The following is an 18,635-nucleotide window of genomic DNA, read 5'->3' as shown; positions in this document are numbered from 1 at the left end:
AAGTATACATTTATGCCGTAAATTTATACTGTTTATTCCATGTATTATATGCAGCTTTGGTAATGATCATCTGCTCACTTGTCTTGGGGGAAAATGAGGGTTTCTTTAGGCTGATTAAGTAAAAGAAGATTACATTTTGTTAATATCATTAACATCACTTACTGGTTGAAATTTCATATATTATAATGGAGTTATTTGCATATATGAAATCACTAACTTAAAAAATAACTTTGAGGGGAAAGGAGGGAACTGGTTATGAAATGTACTTTCTTGGGGTGCCTGGGTGGTGCATTTGGTTAAGTGTCTGACTTCTGCTCAGGTCATGATCTCGTGGTTTGTGGGTTCAAGCCCCACATCGGGCCCTGTGCTGACAGCTCAGAGCCTGGAGCCTGCTTCAGATTCTGTGTCTCCCTCTCTCTCTGCCCCTGCTCCACTCGCACTCTGTCTCTCAAATATAAATGAAATTAAAAACAAAAAAGTTTAAATTTAAAAACATATATTTTTTAAGATTTTTTAAATGTTTATTTATTTATTTTTGAGAGAGAGAACAAGCCAAGGGAAGAGCAGAGAGAGAGGGAGAGAGAAATTCCAAGCAGGCTCCACGCTTTTGGTGCAGAGCCCAACATGGGGCTCGAAGTGCCGAGCTGTGAGATCATGACCTGAGCCGAAACCAAGGGTCAGACGCTTAACCAAATAAGCCACCCAGGCATCCTGAAATGTACTTTCTGACTTAACAAGTAATATGAGCAATTGAAAGCTGAAGATAATCTCTAAATCCCATTTTAGTTAAGAATTTCATCTTTTTCACCCATAGTTTTTAGTTGTGCTGCTACTATAAAAGAATAGTTGAGGGTCATTGCCTTTCTTGTGCTCAGCCTTTAAAGGGATATTTAAGTTAAAGCATAGCAAAGAGTCGGGAGCAGTGGTTTAATTAGTTGGTTTCTGGATAACTTGGATAATATTCCATACATTTGTTAACAGGACTAGTAAATTAAATTTACTATTTGACCCTATATTTTCCACTTTGTAATCTGTTCTTAGCGTCTCATCAAAGAGTATACAAGTAACCACTCCACAATCAAAATGTGATCCTCATCTTTGCTTGTGTTTTCCCACTCTGTGATAAACTCTCTATATACACGCAACATTTAAGACAAAGACAAATCTTTATTTTATGTCCCAAACCGTAGATAATTACATTTTTCTTGATTCTATATTTTGCCATCCTGCGCACTGCATGCAGTTTACCTAACTGAATGGGCTAGATCTTATTTGGTGAATATTTTCTAAATAGGTATTTCAAACTTATTTTGGTGTTTTGGTTAGTATATTGAAAAGCCCTTGAACTCAGGGTCAGAAATCCTGGGTCTTGCTTGCCTCTGCCATCAAGTAATGGCAGTTCCTTCATTTTAAATAATCTAGTGTTGGAAAAAGTAATTTCTAGAAATAAAAACATGAGTTCAAAGGGTTGTTTTTTTTTTAACCAAAGGAAACCATTACATGTTTGTGAATTAGTTGGACTCCTCTAAAATGCATCAGGTGTAACACTTTATTTTTTATATATAAACAGTCTTCAGTTTTGTGTCCTTTTCCAGTTCACAGTTTCTTAAATTTAAACCCATTTAACCTGGAAACTTCCCAGGGTTTCCTTTGGACACGTAGTACCCCATATTGATTTCTGCCCCTTCACTTATTTCTAAAGGACCAAGAAAAAGTAATCACTGTATAAGTGGATCCTTTCTTTTGAGAATATAAATTTTATCACCACTATAGAGCAATGAGTTTTCACTGTGCTTTGGAATATGATTCTGTGGATTATTTTAAATATAATCTCATATACAGCAATTTAACCTCAAGACTTGATAATTTTTAACTATTTAAACAGAACCGTATTTGGAAAATTAAATTGTTGCTGTTGCACTATGTTATTAAATAGGTACCCATGAAAAGCATGGTATTGAACATCACTTTGGTAAAAAGAGGATGCTGCTTTGTGGAGTCTTATTTACATACTGATTGCCACTGCTTTGTTTCTGTAGCAACAATAAGCCACCGCTTTGATGGTAGTTAACTTCAGCTATTCTGCACCAATGCCCAGTTTAAGTCAGCTATGTTAAGCAAAAGTGCCTATAAGAAAGGTCATTTATTACATTGAAATTTATTTTAGATGCTTGACTAATGCTATGAAGGTAAAAATTACATGTAAAAATTACTTCATGGGATGCCTGGGTGGCTCAGTCAGTTGAGTGGCCAACTCTTGGTTTTGGCTTGGATCATAGTCTCACAGTTCGTAAGTTTGGATCCCCACATAGGGCTCCGTGCTGACAATGTAGAAACTGCTTGGGATTCTCTCTCTCTCTCTCTCTCTCTCTCTCTCTCTGCTCTGCGCACTATCTCTCTCAAAATAAATAAATAAACTTTAAAATCTTTTTAAAAAACTTAAAAATTACTTTATTAGTAAAGATTTATGGGTTTTGACATAGACTTTGGGTTTGTGGTTTTAGAATGTATTAACAATATTTTTGAGATACTGGTATATTCTGTATGTGAAATGCTATCGTTAAATGATAGATAAATGACCCAGAATCTTCAAACATTTATGGAATAGAAAACTAAATGCATGCCTAAATGCATTTGTTACTTTCATAGTTCTTTTTATGTATGTTAAAACTGTGTTTTGTATGACTTTAGGTTTGTTTGCCTGAATTAATAATACAAAAAATACCACAGGATAGAATATGAAGGACTCAATATTCTGTTCCCTGTTGGTGCCAACTCTTTAAAACTAAAAACTCTCCATGTGTCTTATTGACTTGAATATCTGAGCAATTAAATTCTGAAACAACACAGTGAAATAGTTCTCATTTGTGGTGCTCTTATTATGCCATGTAGAATTCTGCCTCTTTTTCATGAACATTGCTTTCAGTGTGAGATTGCTGACTTGGAAGTAAAGGTTAACAGTAACATTTTATTTGTCTCCCAAAATTCTGCCATATGAGAGGTGAATAGTTTTAGAGTGATAGGGCCAGAAGGTATTTTGAGAGATTACCCAAAGTCCAGCCTTCAGCTTATCAGCAATAGCCGTTAAGTAAAAATCTAGCAGCTGTCTTTCATGAACACTTGGCCATTGACTTCCTTTAATCTAGCTGGCCATAGTGAAGAACAATACTATGAGTAAGTGATGTCTGAGTATCTTCTGCTATATACAGATATATGATATGTATGTATATTTTAAGTCTTTTATCCTTTGGGGGGAGAACCATTTTTTTACCCTTTTTATCTGGGGGATTATTGTGAATAGATTTTTATTTTACTAACACAATTGAGACTGAACATTTTTCTAAAAAGTGTAGTTTGCACCTTTTAGTTGAAAGTATGGTGAGTTTTTAATAATGAATATAAGAAATTTGGATGATAAAAGCTGAGCATTAAATAGACTTTACAATACGGTATTTATAACTTATGGAATACTTGAGCATTTAAGGTATTTTAAGTAAATTATTTCTAGAAAAACGGTTTAGGGCTTTGAGTAAGAAATAAGTTTACTTTTCACAAATCATCAGAATGTGTATATAGTCTTTAGCAGAAATGAAAAGGAATTTGTTGTTGATCTTTAAGGAATATCTTTCAAGAACGTAAAACCCTTAGAGTCATAATGAATAATTACGCTCATTAAAAAGTAAACCTTTACAAGGTACTTTGAATATTTTGTGGTTTTATTTCTCCTGTCTTTTCCTTTGTCATAAAGAGTAAATGTTCTTAAATATTGCATGAAAACTGTTGGTAAATGCTATTTCTTAACTTTTTCTTTTTGGTAGCCAGAAGCAGGTTTATAAGTTTACTGAATTCTTGTTACTTATTGTAACTCATACCTTGCTCAGTTAACTGCTTGCTTGAATTATAGCCACCTGTTGTATTGATAACTGGTAGTAATTGTTGACTCAATCCTTATTAAGCACAGACTTTTGCCACCAGTAGAAAATGTGCTTGGGTTTCACTAATAGTTGCATTTCTAGTTTTACTCATAATCTTAATGTGTGAATACTGACAAAATTCTTCATGATACCAATATTAATTCTATAGAACTACAAAGAAAACAACTTATACTGTACATTACCATTTACACAGTGCTTTGATTTTTAATAAGAATCCCATTAAATAGGCACCTGGGTGGCTCAGTTAGTTGAGCGTCTAACTCTTGGTTTCGGCTCAGGTCATGATCTGACGGTTTTGTGAGTTCAAGCCCTGCGCTGGGCTCTGCGCTGACAGTGTGGAGTCTGCTTAGGATTCTCTCCCTCCCTCCCTCCCTCCCTTTCTCTCTCTGTCCCTCCCCAACTCACACTGTCTCTGTCTCTCTCAAAATAAATAAACTTTAAAAAGAGAGAAATAAACTTTAAAAAGAGAATGAGAGAGAGAACCCCATTAAGTAGGCAGGGCAAGATTTTTATAAAGCTTCATTTAATAGTTGGGAAAAGTGAGACTCAGAAGTCAAATAATCTGCCCCAAAGTCACACAGCAGTAGAGTCAAAATTTGGTCCTAGGTTTTGTGTCTTCAAGTTCCTCTCCACCATATTGCATCCTCCCGTGTGTATTTATCTTCCTAATCATCCTGTTGATACAGCAGCCGTGTTGGAATCAGAAACCTAAGACCAGATTCCATACTTCAGAAAACCACATCTATGTGCTTGCTGCTGTGTAAATCCTGTGCTGGTTAAGAAGACACTTTATGTCCCTCATTTCTTTTCAGGAATAGTCACCTGAGAAACTGCACATTATTGCCTGTCACAAGGTGTGACATCTCTTAACGCTGCTTCTACTGTTTTTTTTTTTTTTTTAATGTGGAAAACTTGGTTGCATGTTAATATAGAAAGTGATACATAAAGAAGAAAACGCTTTTTTAAAAGAATGCATTTTATGACACATTTACAAGTTGCATTGTGATAGAAAGAGTTGAATCGATGTTATCTTTATTCTTTTTGTCCCAAACTGTCCTACTGGTTCAGATTTGTCATTTTGACTTTGCAGCAGTTAGAAGAAAAGAGTGAAGATCAAGAAGACAAGGAATGTTTGAAACAAGCAATAACAGCTTTGCTTAATGTTCAGAGTGGTATGGAAAAAATATGTTCTAAAAGTCTTGCAAAACGAAGACTGAGGTGAATATTTTTACTTTTTTAATAATCCTCCTTTTCACCCTGAATATTTTGGTATAGATTCAGGGATCTCAGTTCCCTCGTCAGTAAACAATGAAGAAAATAGTTTTAGTGACAAGCTTGGTCTTTCAGAGGAAGTGACATCAAAGCCAAGAGAATTTGTTATTGTTTGAAAAACCTTTCATATTTGTGCATTTTCCTTGCATACTCCCAGACAAGACCTCCTGAGAGCCAACTGGTAAGCTAAAGGAGAGAGAGAGAAAAATGTCTTGCGTAGATTTATGTCAACATCACCGTTCTGTGAAAGTAAAATTCGTAGTGTCCTTTATTTAGGGGTTATGTAACTTGAGGTATTAATTCAGATACATTGCTTCCAGTTTCCTCATTATAATCTGTGCATGATTTTTAGCTTTAGCTCTTATCCACTTAAACATTTTTAAATAATTTTTTAAGTCTCTTCTTCTTTTCACTGTATGGAGCTACTTTTTAATATTTTTCATTCTAAATAGTAGCCAAGGTAGAAGTAATCATTCCGTAGCTGGATTTATAGAGTGGAATTTTGTCAGTAGTCACTAAAAAAAGTCTCTACTGTGTTGCTTTGGTTTCTAAATGGTACAGTTTTGTATCACTAATATATGTGGAGAATTAGTGAACACTTTGTGAGTGCAACTTTTTTTTAAATGTACTCTTATTACTGTCCTTTAGGTGAATTCTAGGTTGCCTGTTATCTGTGCACTAATACTGTTTTTCCCTTTATCCCAGTGAATCTGCATGTCGGTTTTACAGTCAGCAAATGAAGGGGAAACAACTAGCAATCAAGAAAATGAACGAGATTCAGAAGAATATTGATGGTTGGGAGGGAAAAGACATTGGACAGTGTTGCAATGAATTTATAATGGAAGGAACTCTTACACGTGTAGGAGCCAAGCATGAGAGACACATATTTCTCTTTGATGGCTTAATGATTTGCTGTAAATCAAATCATGGGCAGCCAAGACTTCCTGGTGCTAGCAATGCAGAGTATCGTCTGAAAGAAAAGTTTTTCATGAGAAAGGTACAAATTAATGACAAAGATGACACCAGTGAGTACAAGCATGCTTTTGAAATAATTTTAAAAGATGAAAATAGTGTTATATTTTCTGCCAAGTCAGCTGAAGAGAAAAACAATTGGATGGCAGCACTGATATCTCTCCAGTACCGGAGCACACTGGAAAGGATGCTTGACGTGACGATGCTACAGGAAGAGAAGGAGGAGCAGATGAGGCTCCCTAGTGCTGATGTTTATCGATTTGCAGAGCCTGACTCCGAAGAGAATATAATATTTGAAGAGAACACACAGCCCAAGGCTGGAATTCCAATTATCAAAGCAGGAACTGTTATTAAACTTATTGAGAGGCTCACGTACCATATGTACGCAGGTAAGAAATGTAATTGAGTTGCCTGTCACTTGTGTTTTGCTGCTTCCAGCTGAGATTCTTTGCTGCACAGGTCACTGTGCCTAAAATAGAAAGCAGACTAACAACAAAGGATGATCTCTGCATTATCCCAGTTCGTTTTCCTTTGCCTAAAAAACACTGCCATTTATACTTTGTCTACCACATTCACATATTATTTTGTAGCTTTATAGCCACGATTGCAAATGAGAAAATAAAATCACTTGGCTAAATTTTCCCAGTTAGCGGCAGAAACAAGACTAAAAGTACTGAGAAATCATCATCGTTAGGGTCTAAAAAACTTTTTCACATAACCTTTACCACTTGTTTTTTTCTTTTGTCTGTTTCCATTACTGAGATGATAAAGTCAGTAAAAATTTCATATATGTTCATCATCAAAATTGTGCTGGTAGTACAAATATACACAGCATTGGGTTTTCTTCATTTCCATTCCTAAGACTTAATTAAATTTAGCAAGCCTGAGAGTCATGTAAGTTTTCAATATTTTTTGCATTTTACAACCGATGTTATTAAAAAAAAAAAAGTCCATCTTAGTAGGGCAGTTTTTTAAGGACGAACATATCCAAACTACCTAGGAAGATTGGTAGAGGCTGAATCAAATATGATGTTTGAGAGTCAGGGAACAAATGTGATGACTTTTTTTTTTAAGTAATTTTATTTCTTCTAATAAAGTAACCAATGATAATCCAATATTCTTCGACCTTCAGTAGAAAGCTTGGTAATTGTAAACTACTGTAGCGTATGGTATAGTGGAAATCTGGATTTATGTCGTCACTCTGTCACAGCTCCTCACCATCCCAGAACCTTAGTTCACCTCAAAAATCAACATCACAACAGTTACCTTCAAATGCTGTCAGAAAGAATAAATGAACTGCTAAAGGTGAAAGCTCTTTGTAAAGATAAATGTAAACTTACTTTCAAAGAATGTTTTTATTACAAAGACCTATAAACTGAAATGTAACTCTTAGAACATAAGTGTTATTCTTAAATAGTTGAATGAGAAAGTTAACCTCCATTCCTATACTTCTTGCTTAAATATATTCCTGTCTCTAGGAGATGTGCGTTTCTGAGGGAGATGTGTTTCTGGTTTTGGTCTGTTTTTTTCATCGTTGATGTTTTTCATTGTTTAAAGTCCTATAAATGGGTTCTCAGTTCTCTCTGGAAACTGCTCTGGCACCAGTTAAACTTTTAAAGATACCCGTTAACTACTCGACTGTAACAAAGATGACTAGCATTCGATAACGTTAATCTTTTCGGTTATTAAATGGCCACTTAACTACTTAAGTGGCCTGGCAACCATATCAGGGCCACCTTGCAAAAAAGTAAAATTAAATTAGAATATTTTTAGCAGTGATATCAAACACTTTTATAAACATAATGTTTCATCGTGTCCACATGTCTCTGGGATAAATAAGCCAGAGTTTTGTTTTCTTTGTAATTTTTATTTGGCCTCTAATTGGTAGTTCTCTTGCTAGCCTTTTCCATAGTAAGATATTAGTGCTTTCCATAGGCCATTAAAAGCAGTTTGGGTTCTCTAAACAGACTGCATTTGGTAGTAGCAGTCAGGAGCTGAAACACATTGAAGACGGCGAAATAAGACTAGTCTGGGGTTCCAGTTTTACTACTGATTTTTTGCCTAGAAACTGCCACAGTCCATGCACCCATTTTACTGACTCAAAAAAAAAAAAAGTCAAAGCACAGGAGAGTTAAATAAGCTGCCTAAGATTTTTACATGAAAAAGAAATAGGTTATTCTGGCATCTTTTTTACATATAAAACATTTTGAGAGGTACAATTTTCAGTAATTATTATGACCAACTTATTTCATGATTTTCAACCTCTGTATTCTTCTTTAAGACCTAGAATACAACTACCAAAATGTTTCATTACTCAAAATTTGTGGTTGCAAAACACTTATTTCTTTGCTTTTTAAGGAATTTTTAAGGTTACACAAGCTTAAATTGCTCTTCTTGCCACATTATTCTGATTTTTAAGTGTCTTGAAAGAGTCATTGATTTATTTAACATAAGTATTCTATTCATCATTTTATTTTAAATAGCTGTGTTTTGAGCTCTTAAACCTTTTAGCGTAAAATTGATCCTTAGATTTTTATCTGTGTGGGACCAAAGCTTTACTGATTTTTTTTTTCTTGTAGAACAGTATTAGTGGAAAGTGCTAAGGAGACTTACCTAATGTTTACTGTCACGTCAGTGGGATCTGAGGTGGAAACCATTTTCAAATTCCCAATTTTTAAATGTAATTGTTTCTGTAAAACTTGATTGTTAATGATAAAAATTGTTTTTAAACTGCTTGCTGAATTTCACAGAACTAACTTACGATTATTAGTAAGCAGTTGCAGAACTACAATTAAATATTTTCTGGGGAACTGTATGCCTTGTACTTATTTTCCGAACGAGGGTACTTTAAGACGTGAATGAGCATAGCTGATGGTTTTTCTGCATCTTGGCTGTGTTTTCTCCTTAACGTGCACAACACTGGCCAAGTCTGCAGACGTAGTACGTGTGCCACGGCTTCTTATTCGTCACTCTAGGTAGTTGCATTCGTTTATATTAACTTCTAGCTTTTGAGTAGAATAGTATTTTTAAGTGTTTTACTTCTAGCTAATATAAAACACTGAAATTTCCAAATTTATAGAAGTTTGCAAAGTTAAGTGTGTTCGCATTTAAATTGACAAGACTGTTTTACTTTTTTAAAAAGTCAAAATTTTGAAAAAAAAATTCCTTTTATTAATATCTTGAGGAATAAAATGCCAGTGTTGGTTTTGGAAGTGTTGTGGCCGAGTTTTTTGACATTTTTCTTTTCTATCTTCTTTTGAAGCTTAATTGAATATTTTAACATATGTGATTAAAGTGCATGACTGGTGTAACCGGAATCCACAAGCAGTTTTCATGAGCTGTGATTTACAGTACACACAGCTTAGTATTAATTCCTAGCTTATTTGGGCTCTTCTGGACGGGGTCTCACTGAACGTGTTACAGGCAACGTGGGATGTGTTTCTGATCGACCATCTATGAACTCATAAAACATGAAAGCAGTTAATTTTTTAAGGTCTTTTCCAGCCCAAATGTACTTTGAGTCCTCACTACCATAATAACAGATCAAGTTGCCACTTGTTTTTACAATTATTCATCTGCTCTTTTTGGTTTGTTTGTCTCGGTTGGTTGGTTAGATATGTTTGTTGGAGGACACACAATGCAACTTGGGCTGAAACAAAGGCTAAAATTTAACTTGCACATTTTTATTATATTGTACAGAATTATAATAAAAGACAATGGCTATAATTAAGAAAACTTAATATCTGATAAGCACCACTTACACACATTTTTTAGGTTATGGGTTGGTCAGAAACCTAAAAAAAAAGAAAAAAAAAAGAAAGAAAAGAAAAAGAAAAAGAAAAACTGGCTTAACCTTACTTAATTCAGACTTTACTGTGGCTGCAACCAACCTGATCCCTAATAGACTATACTTTCCACCATGTTATAGTGACTCATCCAAGGCAAATTTTTCTTCATGATTAAAATGTAACAATTTTTACTATGTGTCTCAAATAATAAAAATAAAGAGAATTTCTTGCTTGGTTTGAATTTCCAGTAGTATAAATGGCTTGTTCATCATTGGGTACACGCAAGTTTACTATGAAGACTTTAGCAGGGTAATTTTTTCTCTTATTGAAATAGGTAATAAACTCTGACTATAGATAAACTTCCATTTTAATGCATAGACTTTAGTATATAGTTAGATACTGGGCATAATCATTTTAAGTTTTTAGCAAAATCCAGTCATTAGTCTACTGGTGTTGTGTGCTCTGTAAAGAAAAGCTTTCTGGGAGAAAAAACTTAATTTAGGTTAATTAGAAAATGCTTCACTGTTGCTTAGAAGATTGCCACAGGGTCTTCTTCTGTGGAATCTGATTTATACTCGTCTCTCAGATGCAATATTTCTGGACATCGAGTAAGTCACTAGCTACATCAGAACTTCGGAATTCATTTCAAATGCCGTGGGGCGTGGGAGCATTATCTACTTAGGGCATTCTGAATCTGGCAAGAATAGGAAGAGACTTTCTTCCTTACCTACCTTAAGAAAGCACAGAGCAATGTACATAAAGAAGCAGCGATGAGAGGAGGACTTTTACTTCTGTTTCTAAAGTACAAATTAATTATTGAGACTTTCAACAGCATGAGTAAAGAGATGTGTGGTAATGGTGTGTGTGGTTTGATCGTCTTGTTTTAGAGAAATGAGGTGACCTTGAAATAGGGAAAATTTAGAACTGACATTACATGGAAATAAAAGCTTTTCATGTTTGAAGTGTGGGAAAAAGGTGTTTCCCATGCATGATGAACTTCTCTTTTCTAGAAAATGGTGTTGAAAAAACTTAAGCCTGTTGATATTTTTCTTTATTTACTGGTATTTTATGCCCTTCTAGAAAATCCTCAAAAACCTAAATTAGATTTCTTTTGCATTCATGGCCTATATAAGTTAAGTTTGGGTGTCTTAACTTTAAAAAACAAATCTCTTGAACAATTTTTGATCTATAGGGCAGTACTGTTCTATTTTTAAACTCTCTGATAACTTTTTTAAAGTGTTTGTGCGTCAGCATAGCGTCTGTTTCCTTTTTTAAGGAATTCAAGAGTGATTGTTTATAAATCCTTGTTGAGGAGCTTATTGTTTCTGGTGGCTTTTTAAATGCCTGTATTAGAGGGAGAATTATCACATGAACAGACATCCTGATTAACAGTGTTTCACTACGGTGGTGGGGGAAGGGGCGTTCTTTACATAAATAGCTCCATAGAACAAATATTTCATAAATTTCATTGACCTTACCAAATAAAATGTCAAGTGTCAATCAATATAGGTACCTAAGAAAAAAGGATTGGATTATCACCTCAACTTTAGTACGTTATATTCTGAACATTAACGTAGGATAGTATATTCTGAGTTCCTAAGATTCTGATGAATTGTGCAATGAAGTATTATCAAAGGATAGTTTTCGAGTTAGGGAGACAAGGCAGCTGGAAGACCAGCAGAAAATAGTCCCTGCAGCTTGTGTTTGAAACAACCTGGACCTAGCCCAGGAATCTGCTGGTACAGCCGGCAGGCGTTTGCATGGCAAGCTGCATCGAGGGAAGGAAGCAGACCAGCTAGTGAGCCTGGTGGAAATCTTAACTGCAGGGATAGGAGGATCTAGTAGAAGACAACGTTACGTACAATGATTGAAGAAGAAAAACCACAAGGAAGTTTGCATCATCGCTCACACTGAAATCCATTTGGGATTATGTTTGAGAAAGAGGCTTCTGGAATTTACATCCACAATCAAGTGATAAACAGACAAAAAGACTATCAAAATAGCCAATTTTCGTGTTCTCCACAAGTATTTGCACTTAGGTTTTAAAACCAAAGCAGGCCTGGCTTTTGTATTTTCATGCATTTGCCTTCCAGCTGTCTATGCAACACCGTTTTATAACACAGGTGGGCAGAGGCCCCTCCACAGCCGGGAGAGCCAGCGTAAGACTTAGCTTTGATGGTTGCCTGTACTCTGCGTTCTCACAAAAGTACACAGCCTGTCCTTACTGAGGAGTATTTTTAAGATATTGAATTATCTGAGTCCTTTACATCGTCTGTAAGATCACGGTTTCTAGGGGTTAGTGTGACATAGTACATGTTGGAATCACCTAAGTGGGGAAATTGATAGAGGTAAAAATAGCTTCTGGACTATCTACCCTTCTTTCGTGTAAAGTTTTAAGTACAGGTGTTATGTCCTCTCCATAGAAGTTTTTCACTCATTAGCAATTTTGCACTGCTTTAGACTCAAAATCTATTCTATAAATTATACAAGCCTGGGAATATATGCAGCCTTTCAGATATTTTTTGAAAGTACTTAAACTTTTGCCAAATTTTTTTGGTTTATTTTTAGCTTCTGCTGGTTTTTGTTTGTTTTGTTTCGTTTTGGCAAGACTGCTTTTACTTCTGATGAAGCTAAAAAACAACTTAAACTTGAGTCACTTTAGAATGTAGTACAACAGTGACGATTGTGGGAGTGTTTATCTCACTGCCCGCTTCAGAAACTCCTTTTCTGAAGACTGTACAGGAAGGCACAGCAGCTACTTCCTAAAATCTGGAAGAAGGCTTAACAAGAATTACAGAATCACAATTAGACTGCTGATTTTTCAGTGATTTTCCTAGTGCCTTAAACCAAGATTAGCTGAGTACAGCTATATTCTAAATTAATCATTTATGTAAGTTTTCTATAATGATTACATAACTCATGGAACTATTCTTTATATTTATGTCACAGCTGCGGAAACCTTAAAGGATCCTTTAATCCAGCGAGGTTATGTGTGACACAGTAGAAAAAGGCATAAAACTAGAAATCGCACAATCTAGACTCTCTGCCATTCTACTGTGTAACCTTGGATGAGTCTTAGCTACTTCTGTCATATGTAGAAAGGGAAAACAACAGCCCCACTCACTTCACAGAAGTCATATGGAATAAATTATGTGAATGCTCTTTGCGAACGTTACATAACAGATATCAGGAATTGGTTTGATCCCCGTGTGACTGATGTGGCACCAAGGCCTAGCACGACTTTCCCAGCATTGTCATCAGTTACTCAAGTACTGAAATGACCAGAAGTTGTGGTAGAAGATGAGAAGGCAATTTTAAAGTAGTTTGCCTTTAAAAATAGGCAATTTTCTTAAAAAACAATTCATCTAGAACTTGCTTTTGTTCTGTTTTTCAACTTAAAAGTACCTTTGATATCCCACAACTTTTTAACCTAACTCAGTTGGCATCTGAGAAGAAATGGATCTGAATATTAATTTTAGGCTTTTAGACCAAAGTAAATTTTTTTTTAAATTTTTTAAAAAGGAGGGGTCAGCCTAAATTTAGAACACAGCTCAGGGATTCTAGGAACACTCTTTTGTACCATGTGTCTGGGCTCTCTCTCCATTAGTGACAGCTCAGCATCTCTATAGTGGCCACTGCTTTGGATTCCTAAACATAGGATGTTTTGAGTAGCCTCACCTTACAAATAGATTTGCAGAACAGGAAGTAGATTCTTGAAAGGGAGGATTGTGATGAAACCGATATAAATCTCTGTTTTAAAATCTTGTACAGCCTTCTGTTTTAAAATCTTTTCTTCTGGATGAGACATTAGTCTTTAACGTTTGAGGAACTCTGTAACTGAAGACAAACAATAAGATACCAACAGAGAGGAAATTACTAAAGGATTGTATATATTTAAATTACCTTTATCAGTAACCCACTGTAGACTTGGAAGGCAAAGGAGAAGAGGGACATTTAAAACCAGTATGTTTTTATTCTGTAAATTTTCTTTAATTTATAAAAGCATTATAAATTCAAGGTTGTCTGATATTTAAATCAGTTCATTATCTTGATGACCACATTTACCAATAGATTAGAAATAGACTTCTATTTTTATGATAAATCCATTCATTTGCTTTGCTGGGGGAGTTAATATATTTTCATTATTTTATGTTAAGGCTAAATTTAGAGTGGTTCTTAATCAGACGGAATCAGCCTAAGTAGAAATTTTCCACACAAATGAACGCTGAGTCTTAGTAAATCCTATCTGAATAAAAGATATTGTACTTAGAAAGGATCCACAAAGGTACTCACTATTCTCAATGAATTTATCATTAAATTAGAGCTTACCGGTCCGTAATGTAAAATAGGAAAAGGATCTTCCCAATAGAAAAGTTAATGAATTCTCCCCTCCCTCTTTTTGAAGACTTACAACTAAATGTGGACATTGATGAAATTTGAGTTATAGAAGTGCGTGATTTTTTTTTTTTTCCATTGTGGGAAGATGTCTCTCCCCCTCTTTACACAGAAGATGACAGACCAGGTCTCTTGTGCTGATGACAGCAGCCTTTCTCCACAACTTGGGAGAATACTGTCAAGGAGAGACTGGAGTAGGCCAGGCCTGGGGAAGTGATGACATTCAGTCAGCCTCCTGATTTACTTCATGGAGATGTGAATGCAAAGTAGGTCCTCTCTTGGAAGGGGCTGGAGACCCCTGCTCGTATGATGAAACTCTTATTGTGACTACTTGAAATAAAAGGGATTAAGTTGTGAATAGAACCAAATCAACATTCTCACACATTTAAGAGTTTTAATAACTTACAGGTATGTGTAAGCTTCTTTTAGCAGCTTTAATTAAAACCTCTAGCAAATCATTTAGAAAGTGTATTTAGCTTAATCTAGAACATTGTAGTATCCAGTTTTTAGTCGTATGCTCTGTTAATGTGATTTAAAGAAATCTAGATAACTGATCCTAGGTAAACAGTCTGGATGTCAGAAGAAGTACTGGGCTATTGCTGTGGCCTTTCTCTTTCTGTTTGTCTTTCTCAAGAGAAAGAAGCCAACCAGAGATGCTCTAAGATCCAGGTAGCAGGTGGGGAGCTTGTGTTGCGTGCTCTTTGCCTTTCTTCCTTTTGCATTCCTGCAGCCGATGAGGAGTTTCAGTTCAGCTAGTCACAGTGTACAGAAGTCAAGAAATAAGCTGTTACAGAATCCTAGTATCAATGGTTTTGCCACTAATTTAGGAAGTGCTCAAGCTAGCAGTTTGTTATAAAGTCCAAAGCATTCTATGTGGTCAAAACATTTTGGGAATTTCAAAACTGACTGTTTTTCATCTCTCTTGAAAATGTTTTAATAATAGCTTTAATCATTCTGAATCAAAGATTTTAATAAGATATTTTTCCTTTTTCTTCTTAGATCCCAATTTTGTTCGGACATTTCTTACAACATACAGATCCTTTTGTAAACCTCAAGAACTACTGAGTCTTATAATAGAAAGGTCTGTTAATGTAAAATGTGTAAATTCTTTTTTTTTTTTTAAAGAGAGTGAGCTAAGATCCTACATGTCTCTCAGAAATAAATTGTATGAGCTTCAAATTGTAGTGCGTGAGTACTTTTTTAAGAAATAAAATCTCTTAGATGACCATTTATTTTATAATAATCTTGTGGTTTTCATTTATTAAAGTATAAAAATAAGCATTCTTTTTTATATGGTAACTATGAAATTGCATATTTATGGAATTATTCAAGTTAAAGAACTATATAAAAATGTATATTTTAGACTCTGGATTTTGGACTTTTATATAGTTTTATTATATAGTTAAAGAACTATATAAAAATGTATATTTTAGACTTCTAAATTTTGATGATTTAGATGTTCTAAACAGAATTTTTCAAATATACCACATGTTGAATACAATGGAGCTTGTCAGTGAACAAATACATTATATAATCGAGAAGTGTTTCAGCCACTCAGAGAGCAGTCTACTTTTTAAGGATTACCCTTAAGGGTAAAGTTTTATGTTAGCTGATTGAGTGATTACACAGCCAAAAATAAACATCAGTCCCATAACTTTATAATCACATCTATTTTTAGACTTTGCATGTATTCTTTATTCTTAACTATGTTTCTAGGTTTGTTTTTGTTGTCAAGTATTAATTTCTTTTTTAGAAATTAAGATCAGTAGAAGTCTTACTTATTTTCACCGATGTGTGTGTGTCTTTAGTAATTTTTTACAGCGCTCTCTTGATTGTGCTGACTGGTGAAAAGGTTTGTAGTTTTCTATTTGAATAACTTGATATTATTAGTATTTTCATTAGTTTGTTCTCTTTTATGTTAGGTTTGAAATTCCAGAGCCTGAGCCAACAGAAGCTGATCGCATAGCTATAGAGAATGGAGATCAACCCTTGAGTGCAGAACTAAAAAGGTTTAGGAAAGAATACATACAGCCTGTACAACTGCGGTAAGCAGTAATTAAATAACTGAAGGCATTAAGTCTGTACTGAATTTTTGTTCCAGTAAGAATTACTGTTTTAATTTTTGTGATTCATTGTGATAAACATTTATGCCTGAGTTCCCATGTAATTCAGTTATTCTTCTTTGTTAATGCCATAGAGTATTAAATGTATGTCGGCATTGGGTAGAGCACCATTTCTATGATTTTGAAAGAGACGCAGATCTTTTGCAGCGAATGGAAGAGTTTATTGGAACAGTAAGAGGTATGGTTTTTTTAAGTGCCTGGTTTCATATGTAATAAAAGTACCTTTTGGTGACTCTCAGTTGATGTCATTGTTCAGTGTTGTTAAGAGTTGTTTATAAGTGGCAGCATAACCATTTGAAAAAGTTAAAAATTTTCACCAAACAACATTTTGACCTACAAATTGCTCAATAATCACCCTGCTGACCCAATGTATTTGCATTTAGGAAATCCACTTACTGATCATTTTGGAATTGGACAGAAAAAGTCTCGATTTATTCTGTCTTTCCACTTATCTGAAGGTCTGTGTCCCAGAAGACAATTAGGAAGCGGTGTGCCATTGTAACACCACTGATGGAAACAGACGAGGCCCCAGTTAGGTGAACAGTTAGGAAACTGACTACACCCAGTTAGGTGTATCAGAGAGGCAGCAGAGCAGACTGAACCGAGAGCCAAGAAGCAAGAGTTCTCTTCTGAACACTGCCACTCACCAGATACAAGACTTTGGGCCAAGCCACTTTGATTCTTTAGACTTGGGTTTCCTCATCAGTAACATAAGGAGTAAGGCTTGATGTTTTCAAAGTCTCCCCTCTAGTTTTAAGGATTCTGTGATCGTATAGGTCTAAGAATGACCTAGACAAACTTGTTTCTAATTGCCCTTGTGCACTCTAAAGGAGAATCAGAAAGTAAAGAGTTAAATAGTAGTACTTTCATGCATAATACAAAACAAAGCCACATCAAAAACTCGCACTAAAATGAAGGCATGGATCCTCTGGTACTGTTTGGTTTATAAAATGCAACATTAATAAGATTAATAGTGACTATGAATTGTCTGTACTTCTAAATCTCATGTGTGTAAGATCTATCTTATGGAGAATTATAATATTTTGAACTGACGTTCAGAAGAGTAAAGGTGAAAAATGTCTATGAATAAATTACTTTCTAATTTTATGTAGAAGGGATGTAGAAGAATATATACCAGACTATTAACAGCAGTTACCCATGTGAAGAAGAATGAGATTAGGATAGGGAACAGGGAATGGTAAAGAGGAACTTCCATTTTTTTTTTTATTTTGATCATTTGAACCTTGTAATAGCAAATATATATTCAACTATCACTTGTATGATTTTAAAATATTTTAAAAGAATAAAATATTGAGTAAAAAGTATTTAAATGTTATTTAAAATGTAATGTATTTCAGGTAAAGCAATGAAAAAATGGGTTGAATCCATCACTAAAATAATCCAAAGGAAAAAAATTGCAAGAGACAATGGACCAGGTCATAATATTACATTTCAGAGTTCACCTCCCACAGTTGAGTGGCATATAAGCAGGCCTGGGCACATAGAGACTTTTGACCTGCTCACCTTACACCCAATAGAAATTGCTCGACAACTCACTTTACTTGAATCAGATCTATATCGGTATGTAATTTGACATTCAAGCTGAAAAATCATTTCCAAGGAGTTGATTTTTTTAAATGAAATACTGTTTTCTGCCTTATAGGAATGTTATAAGACCTAAGTGAGCTAGTATATGAAGGGGAGTAGTAATAAAGCCTGATGTATAGAAGGCCACCTCTTCTCTCACTCCTACCTGGTAAAGCGGAGTGCAGCGTGTGACTTTACCAGTCGCTGGCTGGGTATGCTTGGGCAACTTTAACCTTCATGTGAAACTTTTATCCCTTTGTCCCTTAGCTTCCTCAAGGTTAAAATGGATCTAATAATGGTACCTATTCTTGGGGCTGTTGTGAGATTGAAAACAGTCAATATATAACATACAATGCTTAGCCCAGCACAGAGTAAGGGCTCAGTAAGTTAGCTACTGCCCTTGTAGTTGTAAACTTAAGTCATGGCCCGTCACAGCCTTTTTTAGTTTTTCTACATTGATGTAACTACTGTCTCAAAAAGTGTCCGTTTTTGCTTGTTTGTTTGTTTTAAATGGGGACTAGTTAGGATTGCAAACTTTTGAAATAACTAAATGAAAAAAAAAG

At 34.9% G+C, this 18,635-nt stretch overlaps 2 protein-coding genes across 4 annotated transcripts in view; one reads left to right on the top strand and one right to left on the bottom strand.

Moving 5' to 3' along the window:
* The window catches only part of SOS1 (SOS Ras/Rac guanine nucleotide exchange factor 1), a 151,166-nt gene that overhangs the window by 101,616 nt on the left and 30,915 nt on the right, over nucleotides 1-18,635 (top strand). For 2 of the 3 annotated variants that reach the window (XM_086700411.1, XM_086700410.1), the window contains exons 9-14: nucleotides 5,026-5,153; nucleotides 5,913-6,568; nucleotides 15,362-15,443; nucleotides 16,285-16,407; nucleotides 16,560-16,663; nucleotides 17,844-18,066. In XM_086700411.1, the coding sequence (XP_086556537.1) occupies nucleotides 5,026-5,153; nucleotides 5,913-6,568; nucleotides 15,362-15,443; nucleotides 16,285-16,407; nucleotides 16,560-16,663; nucleotides 17,844-18,066 (1,316 nt within the window). The remainder of the gene's footprint in view (nucleotides 1-5,025; nucleotides 5,154-5,912; nucleotides 6,569-15,361; nucleotides 15,444-16,284; nucleotides 16,408-16,559; nucleotides 16,664-17,843; nucleotides 18,067-18,635) is intronic. The other variant, XM_086700412.1, reaches the window with a different exon arrangement.
* Nucleotides 13,466-18,635, bottom strand: part of ARHGEF33 (Rho guanine nucleotide exchange factor 33) — a 118,745-nt gene continuing 113,575 nt past the window's right edge. The window contains exon 19 of the mRNA XM_086700418.1: nucleotides 13,466-13,804. Coding sequence (XP_086556544.1) covers nucleotides 13,723-13,804 — 82 coding nt within the window. The 3' untranslated portion in view covers nucleotides 13,466-13,722. The remainder of the gene's footprint in view (nucleotides 13,805-18,635) is intronic.

This window comes from Puma concolor, chromosome A3 (assembly GCF_028749965.1).
Source record: "Puma concolor isolate L17-30 chromosome A3, mPumCon1.1.hap2, whole genome shotgun sequence".
Lineage (NCBI taxonomy): Eukaryota > Metazoa > Chordata > Mammalia > Carnivora > Felidae > Puma > Puma concolor.
The sequence above is the reverse complement of the archived record's forward strand: the minus strand, read 5'-3'. Positions and strand labels throughout refer to the sequence as shown.